Source organism: Cottoperca gobio, chromosome 21 (assembly GCF_900634415.1).
Source record: "Cottoperca gobio chromosome 21, fCotGob3.1, whole genome shotgun sequence".
NCBI lineage: Eukaryota > Metazoa > Chordata > Actinopteri > Perciformes > Bovichtidae > Cottoperca > Cottoperca gobio.
In genome coordinates, this window is record NC_041375.1 from 14,626,000 (window position 1) to 14,642,488 (window position 16,489).

The following is a 16,489-nucleotide window of genomic DNA, read 5'->3' on the forward strand; positions in this document are numbered from 1 at the left end:
TGTATTGGTAGCACATTTCACAAAGAGAAGAAAATGATTCCCAGGTAAACAGTTTTGTATTCAATGTAAATAGTTTATTTGATCATATTCGTTGAAAATCTCATATCACCTAATTGTTTTTAAAAAGCTTGTTATTTTTGTAATAAGCACAAACTGCCTAAAATACATTTCTGGTGAAAGTAAAAAAAAAAACATGCCAGTATTATCCAGTTAGAGAAATGTCACTATTACAGACGGTGAAGTAGAAAGAAAAAGGAGATGAACGGCAGCACGTGCTTCAGTGGAGATAACAGGAGGGCGTATCACTTCGCCACAAAACCAGATCAACTAATAGAAGCAAGTTTTATTACAAACAATTTGTAAGATTAAGAGTTTTAATCTGTTCCAATGTGCAAACAAAATGAGAACATTGAATGTTTTTGTAGCTGGTTTTGATGCACCTGTGACACAACAAGCAGAATCATCTGCTGCCTCCTGCCTGACCGTGAGACATGATTAAACACTACTATAGGGTCTGGCTGCATTTGGCTTAATTAAATATACAAAAAAAACTATAAGTTAAAATAACATTCAAGTTGTATAGCACAAAGCAATGAACTTTTGTTTAAACAATATGTACAATATTAACCATCTGGTAATGTGGATTAAGTAAAAAAAGAAAACATGGTTTGTAGCAAAATATCTGTACATTTACTTTTTGTTTTGTCATGTTTTTAATGACCGTGGACACATTAGATGAAAACATGAGCTTAAAAGAATCCATTCAGTGGTTAAATACTATACATTAAAATTACAATAAAGTGAGTAGACACAGTAGCCTGGAATAGAATTAATTTGTAAAAAAAAGAAACAGTTTACAGAGATGATGAAATGCAAAGTTATATCCAGTTTTGACAATTAGACAGTAAAGTTCAGCATCTTTCGTGCAGTTGCTATGTTTGGTATAAAATGTGTTTTATGTTGCTTTTACTCGTTTACTCCCAATTTGTTCCCAGAAACCAGACAAACTGCTGTGCTGCTACAGAAATGCAACATTTTAAATGGACGGTAGAGTTTTATGTGAACAGGTGGAGTACTTCTAGAGCTACAAATTCAGGTTCGAGCCATTCACTGAAGTAACCAATTCTGAAAGAAGTCGGCATGGAGAGAGGCCTGATACAATTCACATTAGCCTGGTGTTTTGTCTTTCGTTCATCCTTCATCACCCTTATACATACTTTAGTAAATAAAATGACCTTACTGATCACCTTCTTTATGCCTGATCAGCCCTTTTAGTTGTAAAACCTCATGAGGTGTAAAAACAAATAGTGCAGGTTGAGCACGTTTTTATAGTAAGGAATGGATAGGAGCACCGGAATGTACCGCGATACTACAGAGCGTCAAACTCAACACTAAAAGTTGTAATATTTGTAACCGCTACAGGGAACGCGTCCCATACATTCTACATTATGTTTCCAAGGAAGCATCTCTTCACGTGGCTCTTAAGGCCACCGCAAGTCCAGTTTTACACATCTTAAAATTAAAGCCAGGTCAAGTTGTATTGCTTGAAGTGGGGAATATTAAAAACAGTCATCAGACAAACGAGACGGCGTGACATAAGCTCACAAAAATAAGTTCAGGCACTTGGCTTGTCTAAGGTTTCTGTATCAACCTTTCAGACACTTTAAATTCAGTCTCATACATGTCCCAGTCCATCGTGAACAGCTGCTACTACACCAGACATGTAATAACGTGTATTCTTATGTAATATATATACACACACTCATCTCTATGGTTGCTACACTCGTTATCTTTCACTTATCATCCTTCACTCTGCATTGAACCTCTTCTCTCTCCCCTTCTTCAGACCCCCCCCCGCCCCACAGCACATGCACTGCTCCCTCGTCACACGACCACTTCGCCGTTGTTCAGCGGCCGCAGGTTCTGATCATCAAAGCGTCTCCTGACACTCCTCCGCACAGCGTCAGCTCGCCTGTATGGCTGATTCCTCAAATCTGAGAAGGGATGTGGGGGTTTGGGGATGAATAAAAGAGCAGTCAGTCATCTTGTTGAGGTGTTTTGATAAGCCCACATGCTCAGAGTGCTGGCAGACTGTCTTTCAAAGCAGCATGAGTTCTACACAGAAAAAAAAATGAAAAAGGAATCCTTGCAGGTCTCTTGGTTTTACGACAGACGGGCAACAAGGTTTTGACTTGTAAGAGGAAAACCTTCCATGCATCTTGTAAAACCAAGACGCACCCGTTCCCCAAAAAGAGGGAATTAACTACTTTTTATTGTTAGACATTCAAGTTTACTGTTATGAAGGAGATATAATGAAGGGAGAGGTAGGTCGACATTAAGTGGACCCTAAATGGGAAGACAGTGAAAGAGGAAGGGAGGTAATAAAGAGATGCTTGCCAGGTTTGGGACACATCCACCACTACAGGTGTGCTACTGGAGGAGTTCCTTACCCTCGAGTAGACATTGGGAAATTTAGTAATATTATTCTTCTTTAGGGCTAGATGAAGAGAAGACAAAGTGGAGGTTAAAAATGGAGGAAGAGGAGGCTGACCGGAGCATGTCAGCCAGACATATTTCACACTGGCTTTGCTAAGAGAGCACTGCGTGAGCAAAGCAAGGTGGCAGCAGGCTGCATGGGGGAAAGGCCAGAGGAGGATAAGGGCATGAGAGGAAACAGAGCTGGAGGATCAAAGCTTCTATAGTTTTTTTTTGTTTTTTTTCTGTGTTATAAACTCAGTCTGCTTTGCGGAGTGGCTACCAGCAGGACAGAAAAAGAGCCAGTTTCAAACTTCCAGTACAGAGCAATTGTGAACAGAAATAAAAACATGGTTCCAGGACAGGATTGTTACATTCAACAGCATCTTCACCAAAACCCAACCAAAGCATGCATGCATCCAGGGAAATTGATCGCTAATGAATTGCTTACTACAAAACAGGTGTAAACCTGGTTGCATGTTAGTAGCACAAGCACAGAGAATGCAACTGCAAAGGCAGGCTGCTGCAATGCAAGTGATTATTCATATGTGGACTTCATGCAGAATATTAGTTAGCCTGCAAAACTACAGACAGAGAGGTGAACTGTCAGCAGGAGCAGCACATGAGTTGCACCAGGGTTGCATTGTGGGAAAGCGTTCGAGATTAGATGAAGCAATCAGCATGCAAGAAGCTGCAGCAGTAATGACATGTGAAACACAGAAACATTAATTTTTCATTAAAACATTGAAAACACAGAAAAGCAAGTTATAATGCCACAGGCACTTACACAAATCAGTCATGCCTGCCATGTAGATGGTGGTGGCTGATAATGTAGTATATATGCATATATACATATATACTACATTAAGTTAAACAAGAATCTAATCAGTGATAAAACCCTAAAAGTATTTGATTCATGAGTCAGTATTTAGTTTCAATCCGTCACCACTAGATGGCAGCACGCAGCTTAACTTCTCTGCTCCAGTACTCGATGAGAAAAAGTACAATCAATTTTAATCTCCTGCAGATAAGAGTATGACCTTGCAGACGGTTTCCTCTGTGACATTATGGTTTGCTGTGGTTGATAAAAAATAATGATGATAAATGAGGGTGTCACACTTCATGCAGGTGGGCAGAGAAAAACCGTTACACCGATACCAAGTCATGCTCAGGAGGGAGAAAACATGTGGACACAAACGCACACACTCCGGCGTGTGTGCAAAAAACCATGAGATCGGGCGCAGTGCACACGCACAGGTCCGAAGGTGTGAGGGGGTTGAGTGTGACGGTTTAAAAAGGAGGGAAGTGTGAAGAGGCATGCAAGGATGGAGGAGAGAGAGACATAAAGAAGATAACGTTTTGTTCCAGCAACCTTAGAGAAGAGAGAGAGTTCTACAAGCTTAGTAATGGTACTCCTCATTGAGAGCGGGCTCGCAGAAGAACCGAGAACCACGCTTGGCTGTGCGGGCGGTAAAGGGCACTGTCTTCAGCACTGCATTGAGAACAACAAGGACAACAGCCGGGACAAGACAAACAGAGTATAAGAAAAGCAGACTCCTACAGGGGTTTAGCACTGGTTAGCGCTAAGCAAATATTCAACAACAGCATCAGGAGGGGCCAGGGCAAAATGTCTTTAAGAGTAAATGCAGTTAATGTTCTACTGAAGGACCTGATAAACATTTTTAATTTAACTATAAACTCTTTCTGACTTTCTTTGTTAGAATATAGCAAAGTTACAGAGATCTGGATAAAAAAACACTTTATTTTCTAGGTTTTTAACACTAGAAAAACATTTACATTATTCCTGTGGTGGAACAAATATTCAGAAGCTTTACTTCAGTAAAAGCAGCAATAAGAAGTACATAAGTATTAACACCAAAATGTATTCCTAGTATTAAGGAAAGCACTAATTATGCATTAATGTTTTATCATATATTATTATTATTATTATTATTGTTATTATTATTTATGGGCTATGGTATGTAGTGGAGTAAACGTAGAAAAAGTGAAAAGTGTATAAAATAGCATCAAATATTTAATATACTTATAATATATAAAGTACAACTGTACAAGTGCATTTGAGTAAATGTAAATATATTAAATATAAATTCCACCACTGCCCATGTTAAGTTTAATCGCCCTTCAGTAAACAGAAGTATTATTATTTCAATTAATTATTATTCTAGAATCTAGTCACAACCCGGCCCCGTCTACGTACAGATGGTGTTACAAAGCAATGACAAAGCAGACAAGATAAGCAATGATCATCGAACACATTTGAGCTGACTGTGACTGGATTAGCTGAACTGTCATGTGCATGTTTGTACTCATTAGGTTAAACCTTTAGTCCTCAAACATCTGACAGAGTCGTCGTGTTAGTAGGTTTAGATTACATTTGTTAAAGACTGAATGTATAGCATCGGAGAGGACCTTCATGCAGAGCGTCCTGTACTGTGTGTGTGTGTGTGTGCGTGTGCGTGTGCGTGTAGGTGTGTAACAAGAGACTGCAACCAGGCCCAGTTGACGTTACCCGTGATGATGTCCTCTATCGCTCCATCTTTCCCTTCGTAGACATGGCGGCTGTCTTTCACCTGTTTCTTCCTGAGCTCCTGGATCAGCTCTTGCTGCTGCCGCTTGTTCTTATGAGATGGAGACTGAGGAGACAGACACACACGCACGCACACACACACACACACACACACACACACACACACACACACACACACACACACACACACACACACACACACACACACACACACACACACACACACACACACACACACACACACACACACACACACACACACACACACACACCAAGACCTTGTTTAACATTTATTAATAAGTCATACTCTCAGTCATGATTCCAATATAATCTACAAAGGATCTACCACTCTTTAAGCTCAAATATGCTTTTGCGCCACACATTGTTTTGTGAGTTTGTGCACTTCTGAGAGGATTAAAACATTTAGGAAGAATAACGGCTGATCCTGAGTAGGTGGGATGTGGCTCAGCAGGGTGTCAGACTGTAGAAGCAGATATAACTACACCGGCAGGCACTCGGTGCTCGACTAATCCTGTGATCAGGAGTCTGGAGGAAGGGAGGAGGAAGTGGAACCGGCTTACCTTCTGGTCGGCGTGATCTACTGAAGCCTCCTGTCCTAAAAAGTAGGGGGGAGGGTACAGGGAGCAAGGGGAGAAGGGAAAAATAGTTGGGGGGTGACTTACCTTCTGGTCATCCACCATCATGGCCTGCTGTTCTAGAAGTTTCTCCATCAAAATCTGCTCCTGTCTCTTTTTCTGCTCGTTGTCCTCTTCCGCTTGCTGAGATTACATAGAAATGTCACACAGTTACAAACTGTTTAAATATATTACTGTGTACATAGAGAACACTGTGCTGTTAACTGGATATAAGAAACTCTCATTTAAAAAGACATTTAATAGTTTCACCCCATGTGCTGCGCTTCTATTTCACTATCATGAAATGTGATGAATGGAGTCATTAATGTGGTTTGGAGCACAAGTGCAGTAACACTTGGTGTGATGGGTTTCTGTTTGTAGAGGTACTGTAGTACATGAAGCTCACAATGTGCTCATTTATATGTAAAATTATTTTAAATTAGTTTTGTCACGGAAGAAAACACTGTGCTGTAGTGTATGCTTCTACACATGGGGAGTACTACTGCATATGTGAAAAGAAAAAGCTTGTTGTGGCTACAAAGAGGGCTAAAGGAGCTATAGTGATGAAAGAATAATTATTTTTTTGTTTTTTAAAGACGATATCTCTCGTTCTGCTGCAGCGATGTTAATCCCTTTTGATTCATTTCCATCAAGAGTCCGATGTTATCGAAGTGCAAAGCTAAATCAGTGGAGGGCTGTTACAAGTCCTTAGTCTAACAGCTGTGTTATTTTGACTAGTTTTGTGTGATCCTGTGAGAGATGATCGTCCAACTCACCCTGTAAGCCTTAACAAATCGCACAAACACAGGGAAGAAGACGGAGGGTGGCGTTGTTTTGGAGTTCTCCCCGAAGAATTTCACCGCCTCGTCAAAGGCATCCTTTCAAAGACGGACAGTGGACTTAAGTTAGAAAACATTTACATGACTTTATTTAAAATCCTGTCGCAACAACAACAACAACAACAACAACAACAAAGAAGCTATAGAGCAATTACAAAGCGAGGAGTGTTACCTGTGCAATCTTGGCATCATCCTGCAGCTTCTTCAGCTTGCTCTCATTGTGTGTGATGAAGTCTTTGAGCATGGTGTTGTGTCCGTGCATGCTGTACTCTCTTTTGGTCAGCTCCATGCCTCTCTGCAGCTCCTTAACATCCAGCAGGACGTTCTCCAACGACACTGTGAACGAGAGCGGCTTTATATGAGTTCACATGCAACCCTGCAACTGTAAAACTTCAGATGAGAGTGCTCGGCGCAGCAGCAAACACATCTGCACTGTGCGACTCACCCGCTGCAGCTTTCTCCACGTAGTGCAGCTCATTGTAGAAGAGAGAAACTTGTGAGTATTTCTCCTTTACCACATTGGCGATGTAGTGCAACAGCGTTAGCTTACGGTCCGTCGATTTGGTATCAAGTAGCTGTGGAGAAAGTAAAAGAGAAAACACAAAACATTGGAAAACATTTGGAAAGAAAAAGTTTTTAAAAAAGCCTTAAAGTCAGAGGGAGGCAATTTACCAAGTCTAAACTTTGCAGCTTGAATCCGTACACCGCTCCTCTTTTGCTGCTGTTCATGTAGTTTCCAAGTGCCAAGATAATCTGACGAACAAGAAGGAACAACAATGTGAAAAAGATAAAACATTATAACATTACGTTTAGTCCAGACACAAATGATTGAATTACCTCTAGAATTTTCTTTAGCTTCTGGGATGATTTGATGGACACAGACGCTGCGATTACTGCATGAATTTGCTGCGAGGGAAACAAAGAGGACGACACGAGAAGATGTCGAATGTCATTTGTTATGGTCACAGCATCCCATATAAACTGCCCCTAATCATGTCCAGTCTTTTAGTTTTAGAATATAACACAAAAGAGATCCCAGTTCTCACCGGCGTGAGCATCTGCACGCTCTCACAGAAGTTGCTGATGAAGGCCATGATGGTCATCTTCTGCATGAGCCGCTCGATTTTACTAAACTGCATCATGAAGCGGTCCTCGCCCGTCAGGCTCTCCAGCGGTTTGCGCTCCTTCTCAAACTGCCGCATGACTTTAATCTCGTTCTCTGTGGGCTGGAAGCGCATCAGACACTCAACGAAGTCCACCGGCAGAGTTCGCAGGTCAAAGCTGAAAGACGGGGGAGGGGAGAGATACACAAAATATGTTACATACTGGAAAAGTAAAGTGAAAGACACAGACCACTTGATGCTATGTGGGGTTGGAAAAAAAAGACTGATGATGGGAAAATAAAGTAAAAACAAAATAGGAAAGCGATCAGCAAGTTAAAGACTTTCACTTAAAGAAAGCATTCATCCATTGCCAGCATACATTCAAAACAATCACATGTCTCATTCAGGTAAAGTACTACAATCAAAGAAAGCACGTAGGACCCCAGAAGGTTTGAGATCTTTTGTTGCATTTCTTTTAAGGGTCTTACATCTGAATGGCCTTGCAGATCTCCTCGGGAGACTTGCCCACTTTCCTCAGTGTGATGGCCAGGTTCTTTGCTCTGTTGGAGTCCAACAGCGTCACCTTGTTGGGCCCCTTCTGGATGACCTTCTGCTTGCTCGTGGTGAGGTCGATAGCCGGGCCCTGGGCTTTCGTCTTAAACATCTCCTCGAACTCGTCCACATTCAGGTCCTTAAAGACGGAGAGAAGGAACCCGTTAATGTTCCGTTATCAGGAAAATGAGGCCGGATGTGGATGTAACCGAGAGCAGACTCTTACCTCGAGTATCCTCTCGTCATCAATCTCATTGAAGACAGTCCCGTTGATCTGGTTCGGCTTCAGGGCGACCCAGTTGAAGACGGGCATACGGAACTTTGTCTTGATGGGTTTCTTGATCTTAACAGCTACACAGCAAACAGAAGAGTTAGCACAGCGTCTCAGTTTACTGTTAGAGTACACACACACACACACATTCACACACGTGCAGGTGAAAGGGTAGACAAGTATCTATTTTATTTATTTGAAAGAATGCTTCCTTCCTTTAAACTAAACTAAAAAAGATACTTCGTCACACTTGAAGCATTATGAAGCCTGTTAGCCTCTGGTACACAAAAGGTACATCCTGTACAGTAAATGGATATCCTGCCTGGCACGGAGACTATTTATCAGGCAGATTATGGCTATTTGTGGCCACCTGGGCTGATTCACTGAAGCTGAACATCGAGGTGGCGCCCTGCTTAGCCACAGACGAGGTGTCAGCAGGGACAGAAAGATAAGGCTGTCACGAGAAAGGTAAACAGCATTCCAGCTCTGCATAATGCCTATTACTTTCCATCATCTGCGTGCCACAGCAGGTCACTGTGTGTCAGCATGCAAACAACACTCTGAGAGGTGGTGATACTTAATTCATACAAAACACACAAATACACACACACACACACACATACAAAACTACGGCAAGGTGTGAAGGTAAACCATGCAGAATTTTGAAATTTGGTATTTTCTCTGTTTAAAATCATCTAAATGTTTCACAGAAATAATCAATAAAGTCACAGTTCACATGTAATGTGTGGTTTTATATGCTTCCAAGCTCATTTTAGAAGTGGCAAAAAGAAATTAAAAAGAAAATGTGCTCGAGAAAACTTGAAAACGTTTGTTTTCCTTTAGGGATTCAGAGACTGAAAATACCATTTTTCAAAAACGTGTGATAAAGGAACGGGAACAGTGAGAGGGACAAACACCAAACATGACAAGCAGAACCTACAGAAAAGTTTGATGGGTCCCTCTGGTTGGCAAAAAAAAACAATTTAAAAGATAAAATCGTTAAGAAATTGGCAGAGTTAGTGAGAAAGCTTACACATGCACGTCTCAAACACACAAGGTACAGAAAAGGATCTATGCGTTTAAAATCAAACTTAAAAAAGGGGTTTCCACTTTGTAATGACTGGCTGGCATCACTGTATTTTCAAACTTCTCGGGGAGAGGGGGGTTGAGCTTAGACATGCAGGAATACCCAGGAATATGCCCCCACGTCTACATACAGTGCAGTACAGAAAAGTATAATTCATTAAGTCACATGATGTTACTTATCAATACTCATAATCTGAGCAGGAGCATGCCTGATAGTAAGTTTGATATGTTATGCTGATTTGGTAGCATAACTCCACTCTGATATTAAACCTTAGTTCAAACTCTTCAAATATACAAAAATTACAGCATTTGGCTAAAATCTATAGCTTTGTCGCAGAAAATGTTTAAAAGAATCAAATGTTTCAACAACGTTAATACTAGATAATATTATAATATTGATAGTATTTAATCCAATTATTATTTAGTAATATATTGTCCTGGTGTGTCAATTAATAAAACATACAAATACATATATAGACTAACTGCAAAAAGCTTATTAATGACTGTACATCCCACGCGTGCAGCTGCTGCACAGTAAAAGTCTTCCAGCACCGCCTCCAGCCTCCAGCCTATGCTTTTATCACATTCCCAGCAATGTTAAAGCTTTTACTATAAAGAAGCTGCAGCAAGTATTAAGGTTGTATTAACTTTACATTTTGCAACGGAGGAAAGCAGTTGAAATACAAGTTTAATACAACCGGGGGGAAAAAAGAAGCTATGGCGATATAGACACAAACCTGCATCAATGTGTGTCTTATTTCCCCATTTGATGACCTTACCTGCTAACCCAGAGTTCATGATGACAGTGGGTGTCCCACAGCCGGGCAGTGGGGGCGCTACAGGAGGAGGCGGAGGAGGCAGAGGTGCTGAGATCTGTGAGGCTGGGCCCGGTGGAGGAGGCGGCGGTGGGGGAGGAGGAGGGGGAGGTGGAGGAGCTGCTGCTGCAGGAATGACTGATGATGGTCCGTTTGACACTGGGAGAGAGGAGAGACGCTCAATATTTATATCATTTATTATCTGAGATGCAAACAGTGTATTTTCTCCCATCTTTTGTCTTCTCTCCACATTTCATGGTCAACAGTTTACGTGCTAATAAACTGGACTAATTGTAAACCTACATGTGCCGTTCACTGGCAGTGGAGGGGGTGGCGGAGGTGGTGGTGGAGTGCCCACTACGACTCCCATATGATTTGGACTGACAGCTGCACAGTTTCCTCCCATCACGGCACCCGGCAAGCCCTCCACGCTGGAGAGTGGGGAGGGCAGGATGGAGATGTCTCCGTCTCCCTTCTTGTAGATCTTGATGGTGCCTTGTTTTTCCAGTTCGTGGATCTTCTTCTCCAGGTTACTCTGTCGCTGGATGGCCTCGTCCTTCTCCTTCAACATCTGCCGCAGTGTGTGTACCTGCGAGCTGGTGTCTCTGTAGACTTCCTGTGTGGGAGAGACACAGACACAGGGAGTTAAGATTGTGTGGAAACCAGTTGGAGTAAAACGTTCTATTTGTTTTTGGTGGTTATTGTATGAATGTGAAGGTTCAGAGTTGGAGACTGACCCTGATCGATTCAAGATCCTTGTTCCTTTGCATCAGCTGCTTCTCCAGCTCAACGATCTTGGACATGGCCTCGTTCTCCGTGTCCAGCAGCTTCTCTGTGATCTACAAGAACAATCGTCGGGAGGTGACATGAAGTCATTGCAACGGCAGCAACTAACTCAATATGTCAACAAAGACATCCAGTCGAGCGCTTGAGGCAATTCACATTTATATCTTTTTTTTTTACTGGACTAAAACATATTGTGAGGACTTAAAAGTTCTGAATGTGTTTGTCCATATATAGTGTGCCCTGTTTTCATGGTGGCTGACAGTTAAGGGAAAGCATGAGATCATAGATAAATCCCACGTTGACATTCAGGAATTTAATACATAGCCTTTTGCGAGAGAAGATAAATGAGAATAAAGGAGGCAGTTTAATGGATTTTCAGAGCGTAAACTCAAACAGTCTAGGGCTCTCACATGTGACATGTTCTCCTCCAGCTCCTCCACACGCTCCAGGGCGGCGTTCTTGGTCTCCGCATCCTCCAGAAGGGCTCCCACATCAAACACGTTATCCAGGTAGGCCTGGATCTGAACCTGCAGCTTATCGCTCTCTGTATGCTTTAGTTTCTGCAAGAAAATGCAGACAAAAAGAAATACCGTGATGATAAGAGTGACGCAGTCAGGGAGAAATGTACTATTTCAGTTCACTGCACGAGGCCGACATCTCAGAGGCAGGATACGAGGATTTAAAGAACTGACAGATTCTTCTTCTGAGGTAATGGAAAAAACATTATTGACTGCTATTCTGTGGTTGCTGTCTCGGGGGTGCTGTAATGACGACCTGTGCTCTGTCTGGACTGAGCTGAATATCAAGAGCGGGAGTGTATGGTCTGTCTGTGAATTTTTCCGGCAGCATTATGTCTCAACTCACGTCTAAGTAGTCGTCCAGACACAGCTTGGTGAAGTCATACTGTAGGTGAACTCTAAAGTTCATGTCCTCCACTGAGTGCACCACTATGTTGATGAACTGCATGCAGGCCACCTGAGGAATACAAACAGAGAAGATACATTTAGTGAACTGGACAGAAACGGTAGGCTTTCTCAAGGCTTTTAAAACCCTGCATATAATGTGTGTCAATGACACTGCAAAGTAAAAATGTGTTCAGAGAAAACTTTACAACAGGTTTTAGGTTTTTGTACATCAGCCAGGTACTTATGTGAAATGGTTTTATGCTCATTATCACATCTAATTCCTTTAAATATGGCTTCCACTGATTATTGTGCCTGCTTGGCTGGCAGAGTAGCTTATCTGGCAAAACAAATGAACTAAAAAAAAGCCAGTTCAACTCCATCGGCTGCCTTATGGGAGTCTGTGGAAGCAGATCATGTGGGACCCTAACCCTAACCCTTTTTCTCACCCTGACACTTGCTTAATGAACTTCCGGTAAGATGCTCAGTGGTCTCGATGCGACATGGCAGCTTTGACAAAGTCTGTTTGCTTTAGTGCTGCTGTCAGACGACGGCCTACCGAGGGACTGTGAGCGGACTTGTGACAGAAGTCCTATTCAAACACAGCACTGGATAAAATACTGTCCAAATCGGCACTTTCTTCACAGCGTCTTTTAATCTTATCTGCCAGGCTAATTAGCTGTACTCGGCCTGGAAATGACAGACATGGCACGGTCTCCTCGCTTAGGGCCGCTGCAGTTTGATGTATTGCACCACGCATCTGTGGTTAGGGCTGTGATGGAAAAAATGACAGGGCTGGCACTAAAACTGATAGCCCTCCGAGTGTGTAGCCCTGACATATCAGGACATATGTTCAGTAGTGTTTAAAATATCTACATTTCTAATCAGCTGAAAAATGCGCTAGTTGCTCAACAAAACGCTGCCTAAAGGCTCGACACTGATGAAAAGAATGATCACGGCTTCTTTAGCTCTAAAACATTCACAAACCATTTGTGGTTTAATTTGCGATGTGGGATTTTTACGGGTTTGTAGTGTGATCAATAATCAATAATCATTAAGTGTGTGTGTGTGTGTGTGTGTGTGTGTGTGTGTGTGTGTGTGTGAGTGTGTGTGTGTGTGTGTGTGAACATACCATGAAGTCAATGTTGTTGTCCTCGTTTTTGAAATACTCCATTAGCCTCTCAAACCGCTGCGTCTCTATACACACCTGCAAAACAAACCACATCTTACTTATTGGATTTATTGAATTCTAGGTGTAAAGAGCAACATAAAGTGAGTAATGCAACCAATCACTGCCTGAGACAAAAGCTCTCCTGATTTCACCTTTAACTTCTGTGATGGCCACACAGAGACACTAGCGATGAACGCTTTTTCTGGGACTGTTACATCATGAACCTTTTTTACCATACATTTTAATTGATATTACCATTCCCCGTCAGACAACCAGAGGTTATCAACATTATTTGGTGAAGCAAATGCTGCTAAATACGTCACAACTTGCCATGACCTCAGTTATTTACCAACTGCTGCTGAATGTACACAGTGAATCAGTGTTCAATATTTATTTCGGTACAACTTTTACCACAGCAGTTTCTTGTCCTGCCTGTCTGCACTAGAGTTCTGGAGATAGAAAAAAAAAGAGAGATGCTCTGCAGTTCAGACAGTTCATCTGGAGGGCAATGAAGGAGATGGAGCATGATGAAGAATTGAGAAGGAAGAGGAGGGGTGTGTATCCAAAAACCTCTGAACAATGTTTGAGTCTCAGACTGCAGCCTCTTCATCAAACACAAGATATCATAGTCTATAATGAATACCATACCGTAATCTACCTTCACAACACTGCAATAAGACACAGAAATGTGAGCGAGTCCTCAAATGCTTCCAGCACTATCATGACACTAACTTTCATCTCATTAGAAGAGCAGATTTCTCCCTAAGCCTTATTCTAATGCCGATGCCACTGAGAGCAACACTCAATATTTCATTCAGGGGTGTAAATATTGCATTAACTGCAGTCGGCCCATTTTTGCGGATGGTATACTACAAAATGGGGCTGCTGTTAGCGCCCACTCCATCATATACCTCCCACCCTTTTCTCCAGCAGACAGAATACCTTATCCAGACAGACGAGGGTCAGCAAAGGCTGTCTGTTGAGCCTTTTTCTCTTTTGCTATTTTGAGCTTTGATGCGTCTGCCAAATGTAGTTTACACACTTGTAACTTTTTTCTCTGGAAGTAGGTCCTGTTGGGTTAAGCAGCTAAAGCAGTGTATGTGATCTGTTGACAACGAGCTCATTCCTAGATACTATATTGAGGAATCTGCCCGTCTCACATCTGCCGGCGGAGCATTCCTCCAGGACTGAGTCACCATTTGAAATTGCACATTTGAAATGTAATGACATATTCGTCTCCTCAGACCCCACTTCCTGTCTCCGTGTAGCTCGTACCTCCTTAAAGTTGTCGAACGCAGAGAGAATAATTTCGTGGCCTCCTCTCACGAGACAAACTGCCGCCAGGAGCTCCAAGACCAGAGCTTTAGTTCTGTAAAACAAGGAGAGAATAAAGGCGGTAATGGTTAGTAAATGACAAGTGCCAGCGCTGTGGCAAACCTGTACTTAAACATGGAGCAAACAAGTGGAACACCGTGTAATTTAGCATCCTGCCAATGCTGAAACCTCTGTTTAGAATGGATTTACATTGTGGTAATTAAAAATAACGTTTTTATTTTATATTATAGATACTTCTAAATATTAATCAACTTCAACAAACTTTAAATTACTTTTAAAAAAGTTGTTATGTCACAACTTGAGAGGGAACAAATATAAGAGCTCCACATTTTTATCTTATCCTCTGGATTAAAAAGGCAGGTATAAAATATGAATACTTCAGGCCCAGTGTGTGTGTGTGTGTGTGTGTGTGTGTGTGTGTGTGTGTGTGTGTGTGTGTGTGTGTGTGTGTGTGTGTGTGTGTGTGTGTGTGTGTGTGTGTGTGTGTCCAGTCTCTAGTTCATTCATGCGGGATTTCTCTGCCTGGATGAGACGATATGTGACAGGTGATGCGGAGTGGTTTCACATCCACTTTTGAGAAAATCCTTTAGCCTCTAGGCACAAAGTGAAAACACACCCACACACAGAAGTGAGTCCTTCTGTTTGCAGTCTCAGTGAACAGCTGCCAGTGTAGTGTAGAGGACTGTGCCAGAGGTGCCCTGACCCGTCTGTCGAGATGAATGTGTCCCTGAGCGTCAAAGACACTTTCACTTTCACTCTGGACTGTGCAGGTGCACTGAGGCTAACGTTGGACTCTGAATGTTCCATTATGAGTTTGGGTCTGTTGGCAAAATATCTGGATTTGTTGAGCTCCAAATGTACCGCATCTCTCTTCAATTTAATCTTAGTCTTTGTATCCAAGCAAAGAGCAACGTAAAAACATTCAGGTAGATAAATAGCAAATAAATAATAATGGAAAAGCTTTTTAACTTACCTTGGGTTTTTATTGTTGAGACTTAGTGCAATTTCATTCACAGCATGTGGGTGGGACATGACCATGTTGAAGCCATACTAGGAGATGAAACGCAAATGAGGGAGAAAGACAGAGACAAATAAGCTAATTAACAGAGAAGAAGAGCCACTGAATAAGCAAGAGGTGCATTCCTCTGCATAATACATTAAACAAGATAAGTAGCAGTGGAACAAATTGAATTTGGCTTCAGTTAGGTAAGTGTGCTTTAGTCCAGAGGGACATGCAGTCTGTGTTGACGTCCTCTGATAAGTGCAAAGGGCTAACCTGGTAATTCATGATGGCACGCAGGCACATGATGCAGACGTGGACATCATCTTTCTTGCAGACCAGTCTGGAGTTTTTCAGAGTTCTCCGGCTCGGCAGAGTGTTGGAGCTAAAAAACAAAAGAGAGAAAAGACAATTCAGTGATGATAGGAAACTATTTTTCCAAAACAAGTGTGAGTCTATGAGCTTCTGAACACAAACAACAGTGCACGAGGACCGGATAAATAAGAAAACAGATGCTATTTGTGAATGACCCTCCTTCACACAGGGAGGTTGTCAAACTGCCACACCACCTTACATTAACACACACAAAAGCTATATAATCTACAGCAGGGGTCGGGAACCTATGGCTCGCGAGCCATATATGGCTCTTTCGATAACGCAATATGGCTCGCAGACAATTTTGAGCTGACATTTAACATGATTAACAGGTAATAAATAATTATATTGTGTCATTTTAAAGTAAAACATTTAGCGGCGGATTTGTTTTTAGTTCTCCCCTCTCCTTTCCTCCGCTCTGTCTCTGACTGCAGGTGAAGGTGTGTTCACACGTGTGTGCGTAGGGGGCGGAGCCCCGCCCGTCGCGAAACCGAGCAGAGGAGAAACTGCACAAAGCAAGCAGTAGACCGGGGGGGTCAAACTCAATCACAGAGGGCCAACATTAAAAACTGGGACTACGTCGAGGGCCAAACACG

General features: G+C 42.1%; 1 protein-coding gene across 6 annotated transcripts in view; it reads right to left on the reverse strand.

Annotated features, from left to right (window-relative positions):
• Window positions 1-58: 58 nt before the first annotated feature.
• Window positions 59-16,489, reverse strand: part of fmnl2a (formin-like 2a) — a 50,678-nt gene continuing 34,247 nt past the window's right edge. The window contains exons 7-28 of one of the 6 annotated variants that reach the window (XM_029458488.1): window positions 15,795-15,903; window positions 15,492-15,568; window positions 14,459-14,552; window positions 13,145-13,219; window positions 11,975-12,085; window positions 11,521-11,670; window positions 11,062-11,163; window positions 10,628-10,940; window positions 10,289-10,483; window positions 9,364-9,384; window positions 8,379-8,503; window positions 8,089-8,291; window positions 7,544-7,778; window positions 7,335-7,403; window positions 7,170-7,250; window positions 6,943-7,072; window positions 6,670-6,833; window positions 6,435-6,536; window positions 5,707-5,802; window positions 5,006-5,129; window positions 2,398-2,497; window positions 59-1,994 (exon numbers count right to left, since the gene is read on the reverse strand). In XM_029458488.1, the coding sequence (XP_029314348.1) occupies window position 1,994; window positions 2,398-2,497; window positions 5,006-5,129; window positions 5,707-5,802; window positions 6,435-6,536; window positions 6,670-6,833; window positions 6,943-7,072; window positions 7,170-7,250; window positions 7,335-7,403; window positions 7,544-7,778; window positions 8,089-8,291; window positions 8,379-8,503; window positions 9,364-9,384; window positions 10,289-10,483; window positions 10,628-10,940; window positions 11,062-11,163; window positions 11,521-11,670; window positions 11,975-12,085; window positions 13,145-13,219; window positions 14,459-14,552; window positions 15,492-15,568; window positions 15,795-15,903 (2,677 nt within the window). In that variant the 3' untranslated portion in view covers window positions 59-1,993. Of the gene's footprint in view, window positions 1,995-2,397; window positions 2,498-3,847; window positions 3,968-5,005; window positions 5,130-5,706; window positions 5,803-6,434; window positions 6,537-6,669; window positions 6,834-6,942; window positions 7,073-7,169; window positions 7,251-7,334; window positions 7,404-7,543; window positions 7,779-8,088; window positions 8,292-8,378; window positions 8,504-9,363; window positions 9,385-10,288; window positions 10,484-10,627; window positions 10,941-11,061; window positions 11,164-11,520; window positions 11,671-11,974; window positions 12,086-13,144; window positions 13,220-14,458; window positions 14,553-15,491; window positions 15,569-15,794; window positions 15,904-16,489 lie in introns of all 6 variants that reach the window. The other 5 variants (XM_029458489.1, XM_029458487.1, XM_029458492.1 and 2 more) reach the window with 5 other exon arrangements.